At 35.3% G+C, this 20930-nt stretch overlaps 2 protein-coding genes across 7 annotated transcripts in view; one reads left to right on the forward strand and one right to left on the reverse strand.

Moving 5' to 3' along the window:
- The window catches only part of LOC121415163 (leucine-rich repeat-containing protein 49-like), a 45581-nt gene extending 44630 nt beyond the window's left edge, over positions 1 to 951 (reverse strand). For all 6 annotated transcript variants that reach the window (XM_041608308.1, XM_041608307.1, XM_041608302.1 and 3 more), the window contains exon 1: positions 794 to 951. In XM_041608308.1, coding sequence (XP_041464242.1) covers positions 794 to 844 — 51 coding nt within the window. In that variant the 5' untranslated portion in view covers positions 845 to 951. The remainder of the gene's footprint in view (positions 1 to 793) is intronic.
- Positions 952 to 1164: 213 nt separating this feature from the next.
- The window catches only part of LOC121415164 (putative elongator complex protein 1), a 38927-nt gene continuing 19161 nt past the window's right edge, over positions 1165 to 20930 (forward strand). The window contains exons 1-12 of the mRNA XM_041608309.1: positions 1165 to 1600; positions 3983 to 4135; positions 5425 to 5506; positions 5779 to 5859; positions 6795 to 6980; positions 8272 to 8362; positions 8926 to 9049; positions 9868 to 9976; positions 16428 to 16652; positions 17348 to 17521; positions 18483 to 18585; positions 19754 to 19930. Coding sequence (XP_041464243.1) covers positions 1454 to 1600; positions 3983 to 4135; positions 5425 to 5506; positions 5779 to 5859; positions 6795 to 6980; positions 8272 to 8362; positions 8926 to 9049; positions 9868 to 9976; positions 16428 to 16652; positions 17348 to 17521; positions 18483 to 18585; positions 19754 to 19930 — 1652 coding nt within the window. The 5' untranslated portion in view covers positions 1165 to 1453. The remainder of the gene's footprint in view (positions 1601 to 3982; positions 4136 to 5424; positions 5507 to 5778; positions 5860 to 6794; positions 6981 to 8271; positions 8363 to 8925; positions 9050 to 9867; positions 9977 to 16427; positions 16653 to 17347; positions 17522 to 18482; positions 18586 to 19753; positions 19931 to 20930) is intronic.

The following is a 20930-nucleotide window of genomic DNA, read 5'->3' on the forward strand; positions in this document are numbered from 1 at the left end:
AGTTACATCACTGTGTACCAAATATCTTGTAAATTTTTTTCATGAAATATATGATTTTCTTAAAAAAACCTCGGGTGGTCATTTTTAGATTTTCAGATTTTTTCATGAATATCTTTCTATGTATTTCATGTGGTTGTCATGTGGTCGTCGTGTATCTTCGTCATGTGGTCGTGTTTTACTTTACTCTTCTTTTACTAGAAACGCGCAGATACGCATATGCGCAGACAAGGGGGACTGCGAAGACTTGTGGGCAGTTGGGGGAACTTGCCATACTATTACAAATACAAGTGGAGACATTAAGAAATGCAAAATAGCTTTATGCCGATCTGGCTCAATCATGCCTAAACCTAAACACCTTGCATTGGCAGTGATGGGCAAAATGAAGTGAATCAACCAAGGTTCAGCAAACTGGATCTGGACATTACACATTGTCTCAAAGACAAAACTCAAAATGAAATTTGATTTTGAATGATTGATCAAAAAAAGAGAAAATTCAACAAAATAATGGACATTGCCATGGCGTGCCATGGGCACCAAATGTGATTTAAGATCATTATCTGCTCCAAAAATAAAACCAATAAAATTCAAGCAGAACAAATGATAGTAAATAATCAAGACTCTGGAGCTTGTGTTTCAATGGACAATCAATAATGGCATTCATGGCTTGCCTGGCGCTGACGCTCGCGCTCTAGTCTTAACTACTTTACAATTCACCGTTTTCAGTACACGGGACTACACAATTAACTTTAGAAAGAAACTTTGTTAAAACTAGATATGATCCATATATACTCACCTCCTTATATGTCATTCCAGATCTTTGTCTTTTCTTATTGTATGCGTACATGCTAGTAAATCATTAAACACAACTCCTTCATCAGTGTAAATTTCCCATTATTCTTAGAGTCTTGGCTCCTAGAAACAATTTTTCGACCTTAATAACATCCTCATCATTAATATTGAGATGTGATTCATTTCATATTTTATTTTATGTAAAAATAATTTATACAGATAACTTTAAAAATCAATTTTTTATTTATAAGCTTATTCAAGATAAAACTGAATTACATTTAGGGAATTTAAAGATAGTTTAGATAAGAAATTATCATAATAACCGAACAGCAACAGTAGAGTTTCACGTGTATATTTTCCCCTTATCGGGTTAATGATATCTTTCACCGCCGAAGCTTCGGGGAGCGGATATCACCAGCCGCTGTTGCTCGCTCTCACATTCGCTGGCGTTTAGAGTTAGTGCGTAAGAAGGCCGGTGTGGATGTCCACGTCGTCTGTCCTGTTGAACTTGTCTTAGTTGTCCTCGAATATCTAGTTATTGGAAATCAGTATTTTCATGGAAATTTGAATATAAATCAGCAAGGACTAGCCTGGCATATGTCAGGGAAACTAAGCTTAGTAGAATAGAGTTTTGAATTTTGATCGAGCTATCATCAAGGACAAAATGAGAAATCTTTTTTTAAATCAGCGCCGCTGCATTGAAAAAGAAGAGTTTTCTGAATCAAGATTCCTGAGCATTGATTTTGATACAAGCAAAGTTTACACAGGGAGCAATACTTCCTTTGGCTGCTTAGATCCAACAACTAAAGAGGTAATTTGGCACTAATGCAGTTTCGCACTGGCCGACAGTCATGACAATGACAGTACTAGTACTAGTAGAGGCGCACGGCCAATATTGGAGACTGTCTCCCAAGAGAGAGATTATTTCCAAAATCAGAGAGAGACTTTTGTAAAGAATTTGGGTAGGATGCAATTTCAGAGACAGTCTCCAGTTTGGGAGACCAATTTTCTTTGTTTACATTTGCTTCAAAAGGATAACCTTGGTGGCAGATTCCTCATGAAAAATCACCCATTTTCACCGTCTACTTTAAAAATTCACCATCTACTTTTGTTTTGATAAGGATTTTAGTTGTCATCCACACACAAAACAATGGGCTTCTGATCTGACCCAGTGAGACAAAATTTTTGGTGGAAAAAAATATGCTTTTGTTGGTGTTGTTTCTTTTGTTCTTTTGCAAAGCAAGTCTTTAATATATATGGGAGATTTTTGTATCTCCCACATCGGAGAGAGTCTCCCATATTGGCCGTGCGCCTCTACTGGCCGACTTTGACTGAGCTGAGCAAAGCCATTAAATTTCCCCACCAGCAGACCAAAAATATTTGCACTTGTCATTCATGGCAAGTCTCGGTCACATTTGGAGGTCAATCAGTGTTTCCACAGCTAAAAAATAAATTTCCCGAAACTGAATCCCAAATTTCCTGAGATTCATAGATATTTCCTGGAATTTTCAAATGTAATTTTAAACGAAAATCGGGCAATAATACAGCTAGCCTAAATTCGGCCTTGGTGGCCAAAATCAAGGATTTTAGCATTTTCATTGTTCACGCCCTCTTTAAAGATAAGAAAAGAATTACAAATGCGAGCGCGGAGCGCGAGCGAAAAATTTTGAGCTACGTATGGCTGTAAAACATTATTAAAATGTAACCTGAATATCATGAATATTGATAGTTTCTACGTTTAATTGTTTAATTGTAATTTTCGCAATTCCGGAAATTTCCTGGAATATTTTCATTTCCCGAACTTATCCTGGAAAAAGTCAAAATTTCCTGAAATTTCCCGAATTTCGGGAAGAGTGGAAACACTGAGGTCAATAAACAGTACATGTATACCCACCTCTTTTCCAAATATTGCGATCGAGAATTTATCGAGTAGGACCTATTTATTTTCAGGTCCAACCTTGAGTCGACGTTATCGTTTGAAATTTCCGTCAGACATCGCTTCACTTGGCTTTGCAGTAGTTTTGATACGGACAGAAGTTAGCAATCAACAAATTTGGCTGCGGCAACTCACCCATTGGTTTGCATGAATTTGATTGCTCACTTACTTCAGTCCATGTCAAACTTATGTCTTACTGAGAATGTGAACGGTGAGATCAAAGCCGATATCAGCTGTTTCCGATTGTGATTTTTGGAAAAGTGGTGGCCAAGTGGGCATACAGTGTATTGACCTTGAAATGTGACTGAGAGACTTGCCATGAGATTTGCAAACAATTTCTGGCTGGAAAATCTCAAAGTCGGCCGGGGCGAAACTGCATTAGCGTCAGTGATCTTTATAATAAAGATCTGCTTTGGCCCCAGGCAAAATGAAACAATTATCAATATTATTCAACTTCATCAGTAATGTTGATCATATTTTTTTTCAGGAGTGGATCGAGGAGGGGGGGGGTCATGGAAGGAGCATGTGCACCTGCCAATTAGTGTAAAATTTGCCCCAAAAGAAGGCACAACCCATAAAATGTAAATTGCCTTCATTAATTTGTGTCTTAACCTTTTTTTTTTTAAAGAAAAAATGCTCTCCAGTTTTGAGTGATGAAGACCTTTTTGGGGGGGGGTTGTCAAATTTGTTATAAAAAGCCAGATCAATGTCAAATTTTTGAAAAATCTGTCGAGTTGCACCTGTGAATTTTCTTTCGGGAGAGGGGGGGGGGTACATGTACTACTATAGTCTGCAGACATCAGCCCTGGCAGACATGCATGGAGAGTAAAACTACTTTGCTAATTACGAATGGAGCAGAAATGCCAAGTTCAAAGACCAGCTATGTGTGAGATTTGCTGTGAATCTGAGTGAGATCACAGACATTGTGTACAATGTATATGGGGATAGGCTGTGATAGTTGCGTGAGACAGAGATTTGAGGGGATGAACAAGAGTCCAAAATGCTTGAGTCTCACGCATAATGCGTGAGACTTGGTAGCTCTGATGGAGATGCCAGTCATGTTCAGGGATTGATGTTTCCATTTCTCCTTTTATCTTCTTCCAGTAGAGTACATCCCTCTTGAAGAATATGGGTCTACTCTTATACACCTATCATGCTATATTCCTTGTGTCAAACTTATTAAAAGATATCATTTGATTAATTGGTTTGAATAAACTTAAACTTGACTTGCATTTCCAATATTTTTCTTTGAAACAGGTAGAATGGACAGTAGATTTCAAGACGCACGGCTTTGACTATGGGAGTGATGGACATGATGTAGTATCCATACAGCACCTTCCTGGACTGCAGTCTCTGTGTATTACAGTCACTAATGGAGATGTCCTTCTGTATAATACAGTTACTTCTGAGGTGAGTTCAATAAATGAATGCTACTGTAAGATAAGTAATAGCCTTCTGAAAAAGGCCATGAATATTGATATCATTGGTATTTCATAACTATCAAATAAATTTGTCTATTAAATCATGCTCTCATAGGCCTGACATTCCAAAATGATCACCAAACTCAAAAGCCCAATTCTTATTGCCATGTGCTGTAAACTCTGTGCTGGAATTATTGGAGGTCTAAATACATGTATCAATACTTCATTTATTAAATGTTCTGCTTGGAATGATAAAGAACTGTTTTTATTATTTTCAGATAATTGTGAATGAAGATTGGAGTGTCAAAGGAGCTGATAAGTTGAAATGCTGTTAGAGATACGTGTCACAATTGGCTATCCATAGTACACCTCAATTTTAAATCATCTGGAGTTAAAGTAAATCTGAGTTTAGAATATTGGCCAAAAACATTTGATCAGTTTGACACTTTCATTGCTATTTGAAATGTTCGTACAGTGGCAATCCCTCCTTTAATGCATGAAAAACCACTGTAAAACTTGGAAAATGAATGGCCTTTCAATAACCATTCAGGGTTTTTAGAGTAGTTACATGTACAATGTATACTTTCCAATGGTCACATTGCATTTGGGGGTGTCTTGGTCTAGTCATCCTGACACTTGTCTTTCAATCAAAGGGTCATGGGTTCGAATCCCAGCTATGGCGTGTTATTCTTCAGCAAGAAATGTATCCATATTGTGCTGCACTCTACCCAGGTGTATGGGTACCAGGCAGGATTAATTCCCTGAATGCACCGAGTGCTGGAAGGCAGCTAAAGCGGGAATTTACTGTACCTCAGAATAGATTTATTATCACTTTTAGTAGTATGATGTTTCTTTCATTCATCTTCATTCATTTTTTTCTTCTCAATTTTTGTTGAGCTATTTTCACATCTCATATTACATGTATGACTGGTGACCTTCTGAATATCAGCAAGGACTTCATTTCATATATTTTTGGAAAATCAAGAATTGGAGCCCACAGCATGAATCTTCAGAAAATGTTTAAAACTTCTTCAGTAAATTCTGCCTAATTGCAATTTATTTTTTTTCATACAAATATAAACTCTTCGAATATCATTTCTTTGAGAAATTTGTTTCATAGTTTAATTGCTAAAGGGATACAGTTCAGGCACAACCTGGCAGAAAAATAATACAGAGCATATTACATTGAACTTGAGTAAATGCCAAGGTTATTCTGAAAGCAAACATTGTTAAAGTCATTTTTAAATCATACTCCTTTTGTTTGTTTATCCTATGTAGTTGGAATGTGTAGGAAGTGTAGAGAATGGTATATGCTGTATGAGTTGGAGTCCAGATCAGGAATTGGTTGTACTAGCAACTGGTAAGTAACTCTCCACTTTTAGAACTCCACTCCAGACACCTATCCGAAAGATTTACAAAACTCTAATTATTTTTGTCTTTCCCAGTAACAATAGTACCTCTGATAATCCACTTATTAGAAGTATAAAAAAAATCAGGATTGGCTTAGATTGGATGTAAGAAATTTTAATGGTATGGATTTTCAAAATGAAAATAAGAGTTGGTGGTAATTTTCAGAGAGAGTTTCTCATTTTGTCTGTTATCAATTTATATTCTGATTTTCTTTTCCTCCAGCTGCTAATACCCTTTTACTAATGACCAAGGATTTTGAACCTATCTTGGAAACTGCGCTTCAGCCAGATGAGTTCGGACAACGTAAGTAGACAATGATCTGTTACTATTTCAGGAGAAATCCAATAAAGCTTTGTTCAAAAGGTTTTCAAAAAATGGGTAAATGTAATAGAGGATCTAGAGTACCAAAGTGATGACATCACAAAAAACGTTTTTTGCATTTCAATTTTTTTGTTACCATATTTTGGTAGAGCATGATAAAAAACTCCCACAACCCAAATTTGGTGGGAATCGGTCCATATGGGCCTTAGATATGACAACATGAATACATAATTAGCCCCATTGAAGTCAATGTTATTATTGGCCTGGTTCCTAACCTTTAGAACCAGGCACATGGAAAGGGAAAATTGGTGGCATCACATTGCGGTACTCTATATTAATATGTTTTTTTCTTGGGGTCATTTTAGCCCTTCCTTTAAAGAAGGAAGAATTTTACAAACTGTATCACATAAAAATTTTCAATGATCTGCTAGATATTGGAACAACTATTTTTACATTGATATTTCTCTATATCAAATTTGTTATTTTAGCATATTACCATTTAATAATAATAATAATTGGCATTTATATAGCGCTTTATCAATCTACGACTGTTCAAAGCGCTTCACAATTATTACCCGGTCACTGGATTCATAGCATTCCAAGCAGCCTGTTAGGCGCAAACTTGCTAAACCAAACACAATGACGGTTGTTTCCTACCGGTACCCAATTAGCACCTGGGTGAGAGTGGCAAAGTGTGGATTGACGCCTTGCCAAAGGGCACTAGGCCATGGTTGGATTCGAACACACGACCCTCTGATTACAAGGCGAGAGTCAGAACCGCTACACCACGGCGCTTCCACAGTAATTATGTTTATGCAACATTTAAAGGTTGTTTCTTACATTTTTTTTTAATTGGTTGGAGTAACATCATACGCATAATTGAATCAAGAAATTTCATCCATTCCTTTGCTTTACAGAGAAACCAATAACTGTTGGATGGGGCAAGAAAGAGACCCAGTTTCACGGGTCAGTGGGCAAGCAGGCAGCAACTCAGCAGGCTGAGAATGTGAAACCTGCCCTCGCCTGGGATGATCAACGGGTCCGAATTAGCTGGCGTGGTGACGGCGAGTGCTTTGTTGTCAGTTCCGTCAATCCTTCTACAGGTAAAACAATCCCAGGACAGTTGCTCCGCACTAATCGATTACTAACTTCTACTCTAAGCATAATATAAATATATCCATCTGAGTGTCATTCTGGCTCATTGCTCAAAAGACAGTGGCAATCTTTTAGTGTAATTACACTCGAATCTACACTCGGGCCCAGAACAATAGATTCACTTGACCATTTCCTTTGTTCTGGCTCGAGTGTAATCTATGCTCAAAGATTGCCGACTGGGTCAGTACCATGACCCATATTCTGGAGATTGTGTCACGAAGAATCTTATTCAGTGATTTTAACTTAAATAATTTGCTCCAAACCAATCAGATAATAATAAGTAATTTACCTTGTGTTATCACTAGTGGAAGCCACATTAACAAAGGCTTGGCAGTACAGTCACAACAGCTTATGTTTTGTAGATCTAAACCCCTCCAAAAAAGTTCCGCAACTCACTAAATTTCTTAGTGTGCCATCATCATATGTAAAAGTGGTATCATTGGAAAGTATGATTATTCCTCTTTACGATCATGTGTCTTTTGTAATGCTAGTGTTATCATGAAATACACAGACATGATAAATCAGCAGCAATGTAAAAAATGAAATGTTGCAAAATTTGTTGCCATGTCATGTTTAATTTATTAGCACTCAAACTGCAAGTTTGAGTGCTAACAAATTTCTTAATGTGCCATCATCATGAGTAAAAGTGATATTTTTAGAAAGCATGATTATTCTTCTTTACAATCATGTGTCATTTGTAATGCTAGTGTTATCATGAAATACACAGACATAATAATACGCAGCAATGAAATGAAATGCTGCAAAATGCATCGTTTCAAATAGCGAATTTCCAATTGTTTTGAGGATGGATCGAGTGCATTCACTGTCACCTGCGTGGTGGAAATTCTATAGAAATGGAGACTCTTGTTAGAAATCAATGCATTTTGCAACATTTCACTTCTGACTTTTCTCAATGTTCAGGGTGACTGCATATTCCATGATTACATAATCATGACAAATGGCATGTCATTGTATAGAGGAATAATTCAGCTTTCCAATGATACCAGTTTCATCTTTTATACTTCATTAACCAAAAAGAAATCATCCCCCAAAACTAAGTTGCAAAACTTTTTTGAGGGGTTTATATAGATGTTTCTCTATACACAAAGGCCCTTTGTCTGAACGCTCTTGGTCTAATGTGGTGGTTTGAGTATAGATAGCCAAACGTGACACAAATATCCAGCAGTATTTTCAGCTTCCCATAATTTCAGTACAGAGTTTCTTGATGTTTATTGGCAGGTGCAAGGCAACTTCGTGTTTGGAACAGAGAATGCATCCTGCAGTCAACGAGTGAGAATGTTAATGGCTTGGAGCAGGGCTTAGCATGGAAGTGAGTTCTTGAAATTTAAGTTTTCAAGTTTCAATTTATTTATTTCCATTTTCAAATAATGAACATGTCAAACATGGATATAAAAAAATTGACAAATTTCATAAGATTACAGTTATGATTTCATATGAAAATGGTTAGTAAGTTATGAATCGTAGTTTTGATATGCATTTGGATAATTAGACAAATTTGACATATCATAATTAACCTATCAAAATGAAAATGAGAGACTTATTGAATTACAATTGTAGCAATGATCATTAAAGGAAATATAATAGAATTAAAAAAAAGGATCAAATGCTCATTTAAATACTAGTGTTGCAAATGAATTCGGGAGAAAGAAAATACTTGCGCAGTAAATTTTAAAATAATATGGACAGTATTCTTATGTCTAGTTTAACTTAGGCAACGGTCTAACTCTGTGCTAACATTATGGGAAGCCGAAAATGTAAAAAATATTGCCTCACAACACTACATGGTTACATTGTACAATATTCTAGAACTTAGAATGCAGTCATGGTCATTTAGATTTTAACTTTTCTAATTGTCAACAATTTTTTTTTTAGGCCATCGGGGAGCTTAATAGCATCTAGTCAGGTTCTCCCACATCGACATGACATTGTTTTCTTTGAGAAGAATGGGCTTAGACATGGAGAGTTCACACTGCCCTTTAACAAGAATCAAGTAAAGGTATTTATGAGAACAAAACATCTCTTAGGAAAAGCTGATTGGTGTTTCCTCCACTTGATATTTATGGGGACAATTTTTCAAATTGATTAAACTTTAAAGTGCGAATATATCAGAGTCTATTAGTACAGATTTTGATGTTCGTTTGTCATATCTTAATCTCTTTGGCCTGTATTCTGAAGTCGGGTCTAACTTAGACCATGGTCTAACTCTGTGCTGAAATTATGGAAAGCCAAATTTGTCAAAATTTTTACATACATTGTATAGTTCTTATGGTAATTGTGCTCTTTCTTTACTTGTGATGGTGAAGAAAGCTATCTTATTTTCCTTCCGAAACAGTTAAGAATGATTTGAGAGAAAAATGAGCTGATACATAGAATTATACTGTTATAGATTTATGACACTATTGGCTATCTATAGTCAAAGCACAACTAGAACCCGAGTTCGAATTAAACCCAACTTCAGAATACGGAGCTTTTGATTTGAAAATTCTACAATTTTACTACAGGTGAATATGAAAGTTAACTCACCCCTCCTCCTCATTTACAATACCTATCTTATTTTTATGTAGGATTTTTAGCATATTTATATGTCAATATTTGTATTAATCCGATTCAAAATGATTCTGTATTTTCATTAAACAAATCTCAGTATGAAATTTATTTGATTTCTACACTTTTTTTATTCAAATATTAATGAATTTTATTATTGATAACCCCCAAAATTCTGTTTGTTATTGCTTTGCATTACTGTTTAAGTACCAATAACATCTTTTGTGATTTTTCTTAGATTTCTTATTCTGATTAATATTTTTGTTTTAGGTGAATGAGATCCTTTGGAACACAGAATCAACCATTCTTGTTCTATGGCTTGAAGATTTGCCCAATGAAAACAGTTCTGACCAATCACAATTCATCCCAGATTCATATGGTAAGAATGGTCTTGCCCTGTAATACCACCGTCACACTTATTCGGAATCAGCAGGAATCGAGCAGAACCAGCCGAAATGAAGAACTTTCAAAATTTGTGCCTCATTCGGGAGGGAATTTGAAATTTTCACTACTTTTGCAAAAATTTCTTCCTTTTTGCGACATGACCGGGTGACTTCTACTGCCAAATGACGTTACAACAGCCGCGTTTTATGCGATTCGGTTTTCTCTAAAATGCGATCAGAATGCCTCGAATGCTCATAAAATGTCGTAAGAATATTTAGAATGCAGTCAGAATGCACTTCGAATGTCGTTCAATATTTCTCCACTTCGAATGCACTTCAAAAGTTTTGAACATGAGCAAAACATTCGGGCCGGTCACAAGAATGGACCCGAATGTCTGGAATGCACTCTAGTCTGGTCTGTTAGCGTCAAAAATGCCCTACTTGTGGACACGGTGGACAAAAGCATGATTTTTTCTCCAGACCTTTGTTTATGTATAAGAATTAAGAATGGGGTATGCTCCAAAAAATCTGGCTGCAGGAACAGTGAAAAAATGGGTGAAAATGTCAGAATTTATGAGTTCAGATTTGTCTGATATATAGACTAGCGCTAGTGCAAAACTCAATAGCAGTGCATTATTTTGCATTGGATTAGTTCTTGAATTCAGACCCTTTTTGAACAGATCTTCTGTTTGTCCTCGCATCTCAATGCACCAAATATCTGAATGAAGATGCTAACCAAGCCGAAGGGTGACGGTGGAGGGGGTTGAATGTTGGTGTGTATGTACATATTTTGGTCTTGGGGAAAGATGTGCAAGACACATTTTTTTTTTATACTTGTGTTGCCATGGTAACAGTGTATTATTGCAAAAATAAGGTAAAAATCTTGCAGTTGGAACTACTTCCTCTGTTTCATCCGATTCTCATGAAATTTGGCCATTTGGCACACACATTGATCTTGAGGTGAAGATGTCCAAGACTTATATTTGTGTGTCTTTCAGAAATCTTGTTGCCATGGTAACAACATATTATCTGGTGAAAATTGGGGAAAAAACCTTACAATTCAAACTGTTTCATCAGTTTTCAATCAATTTTCATGAAATTTGGCACACACATTGGTATTGAAGTAAAGATGTAAAGGCACTTTTTGTGTGTGTTTCCAAAATTGTGTTGCCATGGGACAACATATTATATGGCAAAATTTAGGTAAAAACCTTGCAATTTGAACTACTTCATCATTTTTTTTTGTTTTGAACCAATTCTCATGAAATAATTATGGCACACAACTTGGAATTGAGGTAAAGCTGTGCAAGAACCTTTTGTCAGAGAGTGCATTGCCTTGGTAACCACATTTAGCCAGAAATATGGGGAAAACTCATTGTGGATCAGTCTACTTCTCAGTTTTCAGCCTGTGCTCATAAAAGTTGACACAAATATTCATTTTGGGTAAAGATTCATATTCAGTATTAAAAGGGAATCAAGCCTTGGTCATAATGTGTGCATGGAAAAGGAGAAAAATAAGAATGGTGAAAGTTTTAAAGAAATCGGACAAGCAAAATAAAGTTATGGCTGCTTTAAAATTAAGATCCCTAAGGCTACTAGTATGTAGAATTCAAATTGGCAACTGGGTAAGTAAATTATGACAAGGGGTGAGGCCGCAAGGACAACTTTCCCATAAGACTAGTACTTAGTTATCAGGATTTTTGGTTTTCTCCTAAATCCCTATTCCATTGGGCCGTAATATAAACCCGGTAGTATCTTTTATGTCGTCATGAAAGAAAGATATAATTTGAAGTAAAACTTATGAAAAAAAGAAATTTTAGCTAATTAATTATTCCAGTACATGGAAGAGTGGTCCTTGCCTTCTTACATCACTATGACATCACATATGCGGTCAATTTGAAGTCTTCATGGGTATAGTGATTACCAATGTTTATAACTTTAATATGTTCACAACTTTGTTATGGTTTGTCCGATATTGTTCAAACTTTGACCTATAAACTTGTCTGATTTTTCATTTTCCTCTAAAACAAGTGTTTATTTGGGTTTGATTCCCCTTTATAACGTCATATAATAGCGCAGGCGCAGGGTATTAATCACCTTCAATAATATTTATAGGCTTTTTTTGGGGGGGGCGGAGAAGGTCCTTAAAAACTGACAACATAAAAATATAGAAGGTTAAAGGCCATGACCATGAGGAACTTAAACACTCTTAAAAAACACCCCTTACATTTTTTTTTTTTTGGGGGGGGGAGGGCTTTAGAAAATTGCCACATAAAGAGTGAAAGAAAATTATAACGACTATATAGGAACTTAACCCCCCCCCCCAAAAAAAGGGGGGGAATCCTTTACACTTCTGCATATCAATTTAAAGCCTCAAACATTCTGCTTTGAAAAAAAAATGTTTCCGGTGTCCAATTAATCGATGTTTTATTTGAAGCATGAAGCAGGGGCTGTCACAGAAATATACTGAAAAAAAATAAATGAAAGAAAATATAAGGCTAAAATCTATTGTGCACATAGGTATATTTTTGATATGGTATGTTACTGAGTCATGGATTTGCAAGTGAATTTCTAAAACAAGTGCAGAGACTTTTGTATATATTTATATTTCTATAATTAGTTGCATGATTAAAGGTACACTTAAAAATATGTCAGAAAAAAATATACTTAGAGAGAGACAGGAAACAGAAGGAGATGGCATGGTGAAGCTCAAAATCAAGAGTGATGTGAAAGTTAAAAAGAAAGAGAAGGAACGGAATATGAATATGAATAAAAGACTGAGTAGGAGAATATAAATAAACAATGGTTAATTGGGTACTGTAAACATTTTTTTTATCAAATCAGAATGCATTAAACTTCAAATGAATGGTCTGAAGTGCAAATGACTCTTCTTACCTTTGAAGGGGGGGGGGGGGGGTGATTTTCTGCTAAAAAGTATATCAGCCCCCTATTTTTTCGGGGGGGGGGGTTAAGTTCCTAGTCATAATCCTTTAACTGTAATTTTTATGAGATCATTTTCTAAATACCCCCCCCCAAAAAAAAGAGAGTAATGTCTAGCTTTAAAAATGCATTGACCCCTGAGGGACAACGGTGTAGACTGGTTTGAGCATGGGGAAGTAGAACTAAAAGCGGTATGGGGAGAGGTGCACATCTTGGGGAGGTGGAACTAAGGTTTGGAAAATCAGCTGTTGAAAGTAGAAGGGGTACAAATTTTGTTTTGCTTGCCAGTGTTGGAACTCCTCTGCTTCAGCGGAAGGTTTCATATTCACCCATTGTTCCTCCAGCCTATATGCCCTTAAGGGGATGCATTTTTTAAGATGCATTTTTATGTTTCTAATGGCCACTGCCTTTAACCTTCTTTGATGTCAGATTTAAAGGACTAATCCTGCCCCTTCCCCCCAAACCCAGAAATATTAATGAAGGTGATTAATACCCCCACATTTTAATGCAGAGAAGACATTTAGAATTTAATATGAATCTTTAACCTAAGATGAATATTTCTTCCAATTTTTATGAGCACTGACTAAAAACAGGGGAAGAAGTTTGATCCACATTTAAGTTTTCCTACATTTCTGGCTATGATATGTGGCTACCCTGGTAATGCACTCTCTGACAAATGCAAAAAAAAAAGGTTCTTGCACATCTTTACCCCAAAGGCCAATGTGTGAGCCAAATTTCATGAGAATTGGTTCAAAACTGATGAAGTAGTTCAAATTACAAGTTTTTTACCTAAATTTTGCCATATGATATTTTGTTACCATGACAACACAGTTTCTGAAACACACACAAAAAGTGCCTAGTACATCTTTACTTCAATACCAATGTGTGTGCCAAATTTCACGAGAATTGATTGAAAACTGATGAAGCAGTTTGAATTGTAAGTTTTTTCCCAATTTTCACCATATAATATGTTGTTACCATGGCAACAAGATTTCTGAAAGACACACGAAAGTGTGTCTTAGACATCTTCACCTCAAGGCCAATGTGTGTGCCGAATTTCATGAGAATCGGTTAAAAACAGAGGAAGTAGTTCCAACTGCAAGATTTTTACCTTATTTTTGCAATAATACACTGTTACCATGGCATACAAAAAAGGTGTATTGCACATCTTTCCCCAAGACCAAAATATGTACATACACACCAACATTCAACCCCCTCCACCGTCACCCTTCGGCTTGGTTAGCATCTTCATTCAGATATTTGGTGCATTGAGATGCGAGGACAAACAGAAGATCTGTTCAAAAAGGGTCTGAATTCAAGAACTAATCCAATGCAAATAATGCACTGCTATTGAGTTTTGCACTAGCGCTAGTCTATATATCAGACAAATCTGAACTCATAAATTCTGACATTTTCACCCATTTTTTCACTGTTCCTGCAGCCAGATTTTTTGGAGCATACCCCATTCTTAATTCTTATACATAAACAAAGGTCTGGAGAAAAAATCACGCTTTTGTCCACCGTGTCCACATAATTTCGCTAACTGACCAGACTACTCAGAATGCAGTCAGAATTATTAGAATGCGCTTCGAAAATCCAGGAATGTACCAAGAATTTTCATTCCAACTGCATTCCGGCCATTCAACCTTTAGTGTGACGGGGGTTTAAATAATTCTTGCCAATCCTGGGGGGGGGCTGTCTAGTTGTCTTTGTATCTTTATCTTTATATCTTTGAATATCCTGTGTGTTTGTTTTCTTGTGTGTGTTTTTTTTTTTTTTAAATCATTATTTTTATTTTATATATTTAAGAAACATGTGTAAATTTGATTGTGTTTGGGAATAACCTTGATCTGAAGGCCGGAAGCCCTCATTCTCTGTCATTTCCCACCACATTATGATTTTGAATTGAATATGTTTGTTTTTAATGCTTTATTTTTGTATATATCTGCATATGAATATGTTCTTTGTCTTTTTAATCAGATGTGGAAATCAGATTCAAATTTTGATTTCAATTCCCCTATCTACATGTTTGTAATGGTGTGAACATGTCCTTCAGATGGTGTGTAAAACCCAAGCTCCTTATGCATGATACAAAGAGGAGTACAAACTGGTGTATTAGTCGGTCACCCCTATGCACTTCAGTCCATGACATCTTATTTGCTTAAAGGGGAAGTTCACCCTGACAAAAACTTTATTGTAAAAATAGCAGAAAAAATAATAAAAAATATTGCCGAAGGTTTGAGAAAAATTCATCAAATAATTAAAAAGTTATTGGAATTTCAATTATTTGATTTGTGACGTCATATGCGAGCAGCATTCCTACATAGCGAATGGTAAAAAATCAATGAATTGTCATTTTCTAAGAAAATTGAAAATGGTTTTCACTGTACCTTTTGTATATCAATAGACAAATCATTTCACACCCAATCATGAATAGAAAACAAAATTAAGTCATCAGGAACCATGCAAAATTTGAAATTCATGCATTTTATATTACATAACACATGGGGCAGCTGCTCGTTTATGACGTCACAAATCCAAAACTTTGAACTCTAATAACTTTCTTACTCTTTAACAGATTTTCCTCAAACCTTCACCAATATTTTTTACTATTTTTTCTGCTATTTTTGCAACAAAGTTTTCTTCAGGGTGAACTTCCCCTTTAATACTCAAGTTAAAGAGAAATGCCAGTTGTAACAATCTCAAAGTGAGTTTAAAGAGAATCCAATAAAATGACCACCCAAGTGTTTGTATGTAAAATATTTGCCAGTTGGCTCTGTAAGAAAATGTGTTAATTGCTGAGAAATAAGCAAAAACTGCAAAATGAACATGGAATTCTATCAAATTAAAAATTAGTAAGGTACTTTTCTCAGCAATATTAATACACTCTCCTGCATATGCTTTTCTGTGCTAGCAATCATGAATGTCAGTTTTCAGCTAAGATTTTGTGATTTCACAAAGATAAGTTCATGTGAATGTATCAGATCTAGATCTATGATGATAGGGCCACAACCTTGATTTTAAAGAATTTCTCATGAAATAATTGTTTGCTACAAGTACATTCTTTTACATTTAACATAATTTTGGAAAAGCAATAAGTTCTCTCTGGCTATAAGTACCATTTTGAATTATTCTTTAATCTTTTTTTAACTGGGGCATTTCAGACCAGGATTTTACTTTGGGTGTTATTTTTTTGCAGTGGCATAGTTGTTATCTAAGGGTTAATAGCGGAAGAATCAATAGATATATATGTGCTGTTAAAAGATTATTTCATTTTATAGTTTTTTGTAATCTTTAATTCAGATTTGAAATTTTATTTATACAAGTACATGACATTGATTCATGTGACATAAGCTGATTTCTAAGACTGATGGGACTGTTAGAGTATGTCAAGAGCCTTGGCCAAGTGTGAAGTTAAAATGTTGATATAGCCACAACAGGCACTAGACATAACTTTCCTGACCACATTTCTTTCCTGACCATATTTTTCCGTGCTTTATTTCACAGTTCAAGTATGGACGGTAGGAAACTATCACTGGTACCTCAAACAAAGCCTTCACTTCTCCGCCAGTCAGAGAGTGACTGCCCTGACCTTTGACCCTGAGCATGCCAATCAGCTTCATCTGCTGAATAGCGCAGGTCAGTACCTGAGATACAGCTGGACCTGGCAGACGACCAACAGTAGAGGGCTGGATGAGGACGATCAGGCTGTCACTGCGGTCATTGATGGAAGTAAGTACAATCGCTGATCATGTGGCCACTGATGGAAATGAAATACATAAATTGAATGATACTATTTGCAGTTTTGAAGAGACATTTACAGAAAACTAAAATAAAAAACTGTCTTATCCTTCTAAATGGGTACTTTGATTTATAAAAAAGATCGTAAAAAGTTGTCTAGGATTTCTATTTTTCTCTTTTATTTGAAGCAAAAACTTTCATTCTTCAGGGGGGGGCTGTTTTGTTTCTCATAATTTCATGGTGCTACAACATAATTTGTACAAGAAGAAGTCAATAAGTAGTATTTGTTCTTTACATTCTCTGCTAGTAATTATCCCAACTTTGACTGTCACTTATTCTGCCTTTCTTCTATCTTTCAACCTTCCATGACCGTAAAAGGGGAGAGATGTTTGATTTAAAGGAACATCAATCACAAAGGCCCGAATTCACAAAGGTGGTTTTGAAAACCCAAGGTTGAGTCCATGGTTTATGCAGATTTCCTTCATAAATTACGCTTAATTTAGCGCGTATCGGGCTCGTTTATAAAACATGTCCAATGCGGATGCATGCATTTGTCACAGTGCGCCAAACTGACACCTGTTACCATGGTTAGATACGCTATTGTATTCATGAGTCCACTGTTTGAAGAATGGACTCATTCATGTACTTTGATGCTCTAATGTAATTTCAATTTTACTTCATCGCAGAGGATATATTAGTGACACCTTTCAAGAAGATGATAGTGCCCCCACCCATATCAGCCTACACATTGATGATGCCAACATTTGTCAATCAAGTGGTCTTTGCTCCGCCCCCGCATAGCAACAACATGGCAGTAGTGCTGCAGGACGGCCGTATCGCATTCTACACACACAAGACTGGTAAGTTTCAGTATAAGCTGAGCTGCCCCCCCCCCCCTCCCCAATAAAAAGTCAGAAAGATAGAAGACTTATAAAGTAGCTAAAGGGGAAAATAAGGGTTAGTTTGAGAGGACCATAAACCGTTCGACTGGTTGCTTACTAACAAGCAGTCATTTTTTTTAGCAGTGATGTAAGATAAACATCAGTGCCACCTTTATGTAGTGATTGAAAGAAAAACAACACATATTTAATGATTAGTTTATAGCATAATACTTCATTTGAAGCCCTAAAATCACCACTGAAGTGGAATACTATATTGTGATATATAAAAATTAAAACTTACATAATAATCCATTGCCCTATAAAAACATTTAAAAATGGAGTGATGAAAATTATGTGTCGATGGCAAGTCAAGCTTTTATAAAATTGCAATTTGAATACTAGATGATTACAGGGTTTGGTCTCATATCTTCTTTATACAAGATAACAATCTGTTGTTAGCATTTGAAAGTGAAAGCATGGCAAAATTTCACATTCATTTCCTTAACAGTGGGGATAATCACTCCGATGTGATAACTTCTCTTCCAAAAATTGCTGTCACTTTCCTATAAAGATTTATTTTTTATTAAAAAAAATCAATATCATGAATAAATATTTTACTTTTTTGTATTTCTCATCTTTTTCCCTTTCCTATGTTGAATAAAGTATGAATGATGAGAGGTTAAAAAAAAAATGAAGAAATGACGTATAAGTTTGAATGAGGCTACTTCTAATAATTTACAGTCACATCACCTCAGCCATGTGTACTTCTCAAATAATATTTTCAATACATCATTTTGCAAACTTTGAAAAAAAGAAATTGTTCCAGTATCACCACTCCTATGTACTAAATCTGATTCTTATTCTTAGATTGTTGCCACAACCAGTATTTTTTAATGTAGTGACTTACTATTATTGCTTTTTATGTTTTATTTTCATGAAGATGGTGAAGAGGATAAAGATGATGCTTCGGTCAAACTGGTTGCAGCTGGTGGAAATGGATTTAAATCTATGGTATCCCCTCCCAAGCTCAGAGGAATGGCAAGGTGAAAATGAAAACTAACAAAAGTAATTTTGAAAAACAAAAATAAGACAAAACACAGCAATATTCAATTTGATAACTTTCCAGAAAAGTTTCTACCTAATCTAGAATATTTACAATTCAAATTTTGAAAATCATTTCCAAATACCTGGAGCCCATAGAATAAAGTTTAGCAATGGATTGCAAATATCAAAGAATAATTTTGATTGGTTCCTTTGCAGCATTTGAACTAAATGCATCTGCAACGAAGATCTTGATTGGCTTGATATAGCAATTGATTGCATATCATTTTGTTACAAAGCCCAATAAATGAGAGTTCATATGAATGTCCTACTTCTTGGATCTGTTTTTTTCTTCTGGGTTCAATATCTTCCATTAAAATTATTGATTTCTTGTAAATTTCATCCTGGCATTTTAAAAACAACTTTGTAGATTTCAGGATGTAATTAACTATGATTGACAGGTTGTAATATACTTTCTCCAGAGACAAAAGAGAATGTTGTATATTTCATGATTGGTATGTCCTGTAATTAACACATGTACATTTCATTCTGCTATGTAATACACCTGTAGTTCCAGAAGTTCACTGTCCTCCCAGTGACCTTTCTGAGTTCATGTTTCAATATTCTGTGTAGACAATGAGATTTCAATTAAAACTACAGAAATAGCAGTGTAAATGGATGAAAAGTTATAATGAAATCTGTTTCATACATGAATGTGTAGTTTTAATACTTAATTAGATTAGATAATAAAATTGACTTTTATGTAGTGTATTATGTAAACATTTCAATGATACACATTTTAATTCATCAAAAATATTGAATAATTATTTCTATGTAATTTGAATTCGATAACTAATATGCTATATATTAAATCAAAATTTTAGTTATTCATTAAGTACATGTAATTTTACGTATGGATATTCTATGCAGGAAAGTATAAATCATGTAGCTATTAGCTGATACGAGTGTCAACGATATCCAATAAAAAAAAAAAAACATATGACTGCTTGTGCATCCTTCAGTTTTGCTTAAATAGGAAGTTGAACTTTTGCAAAAGTATTTTCAAATGACTGTTTATATTGAATTTACGTGTAAATTGACATGTTACATTTAGTGGTCAAGTCATATTTAACTAAATATATTCAAAAATACCTGTTTATTTTATGTCAGGATTATTGATGAATCAGGTAATCCAGTATCTTTGGATCTGCCGTTTCATCTTCATCATTTCATGTGGATCAGTGCTGACTGCCTGGTTGCAGTGTCGTACAATGATGAGGACTGTGTCAGCTCATTACATCATATCAAATGTTTGGGACTGGGAACTGCTGAATTAAAATTGGTGTGGTAAGTTTGAAGATATTTGTCTTAATCGTATATTTTAATGGAGTTACAAAATTTCCCTGTAAAATATTTCTTTGTTGGTAGTAAACAAAGTTCTTGTTTCTTTGAATCCAGAAGTGTTTTAGAGGACTTAAAGATGCATGTATATCCAATATGCCTTGCTAATGTTTAGTAGGTAAGTAATTTGTTCAACAACAATCTCATCTCAAAAGAAGATTTCATAACAACAACAAACTAAATTAAAACTAAAATAATGCCCTATAGCATATTAAGATTCAGATATCATTTGTCTCTATTTTCTTGTTCAACTGGTGTGTTGGCTCAGTTGGTACAGCATCCGTCTCACAACTGGGAGGTCAGACCGAAAGACGTAAAAAAATGAGAGTTGCTTCATCGATCTGGCGCTGCACAGTGGCTGCTGGGCCCATGATCGATTGGGCAAAATGAATTTTCAGAATATTTACTCTCTGATTTTTATTTCAAACAATGAAATATGGATTTTAATTTTTTTTCATTTCATGTAAAAAGTTTAAATGCTCTCAAATCATGCCTTAAAGCAGTTCACAAAGAGACTGGATAGAAATTGGGATCATAACGCACCACGAACCATCCTCTCAGCTCAAATACATTGCGCTATCGCGCCTCGCAATTTCACCACGAACCGTCCTCTCTGTTACGATGCCCACTGTGGCGCAAATAATTCACTTCAAGAAAATATAAAGATACGGGATGAAACTTTGGAACCTGAACTATCGAACAAAGACACCGGTAAATAATTTTGCTCTCCTTGTAGGTGCACTTATTGCTGTTTTTAAAAAACCTTTTTTTTAAATGCGTTCTCTGCAAAACTAACTTTCGCATCGAAGTAAGCAAAGAGGACGGTTCGTGGTGCATGCGACGATATGTAAACAAAAAAAAGTTATTTAATTTGATTTAATAGAGATGAAGGGTTCAGTATGTAAAAGTGTTTTAGTATAAAAATGATCCCTATTTTCACCCCCCT

The sequence above is a fragment of the Lytechinus variegatus genome, chromosome 5 (assembly GCF_018143015.1).
Source record: "Lytechinus variegatus isolate NC3 chromosome 5, Lvar_3.0, whole genome shotgun sequence".
Taxonomy (NCBI): Eukaryota; Metazoa; Echinodermata; class Echinoidea; order Temnopleuroida; family Toxopneustidae; genus Lytechinus; species Lytechinus variegatus.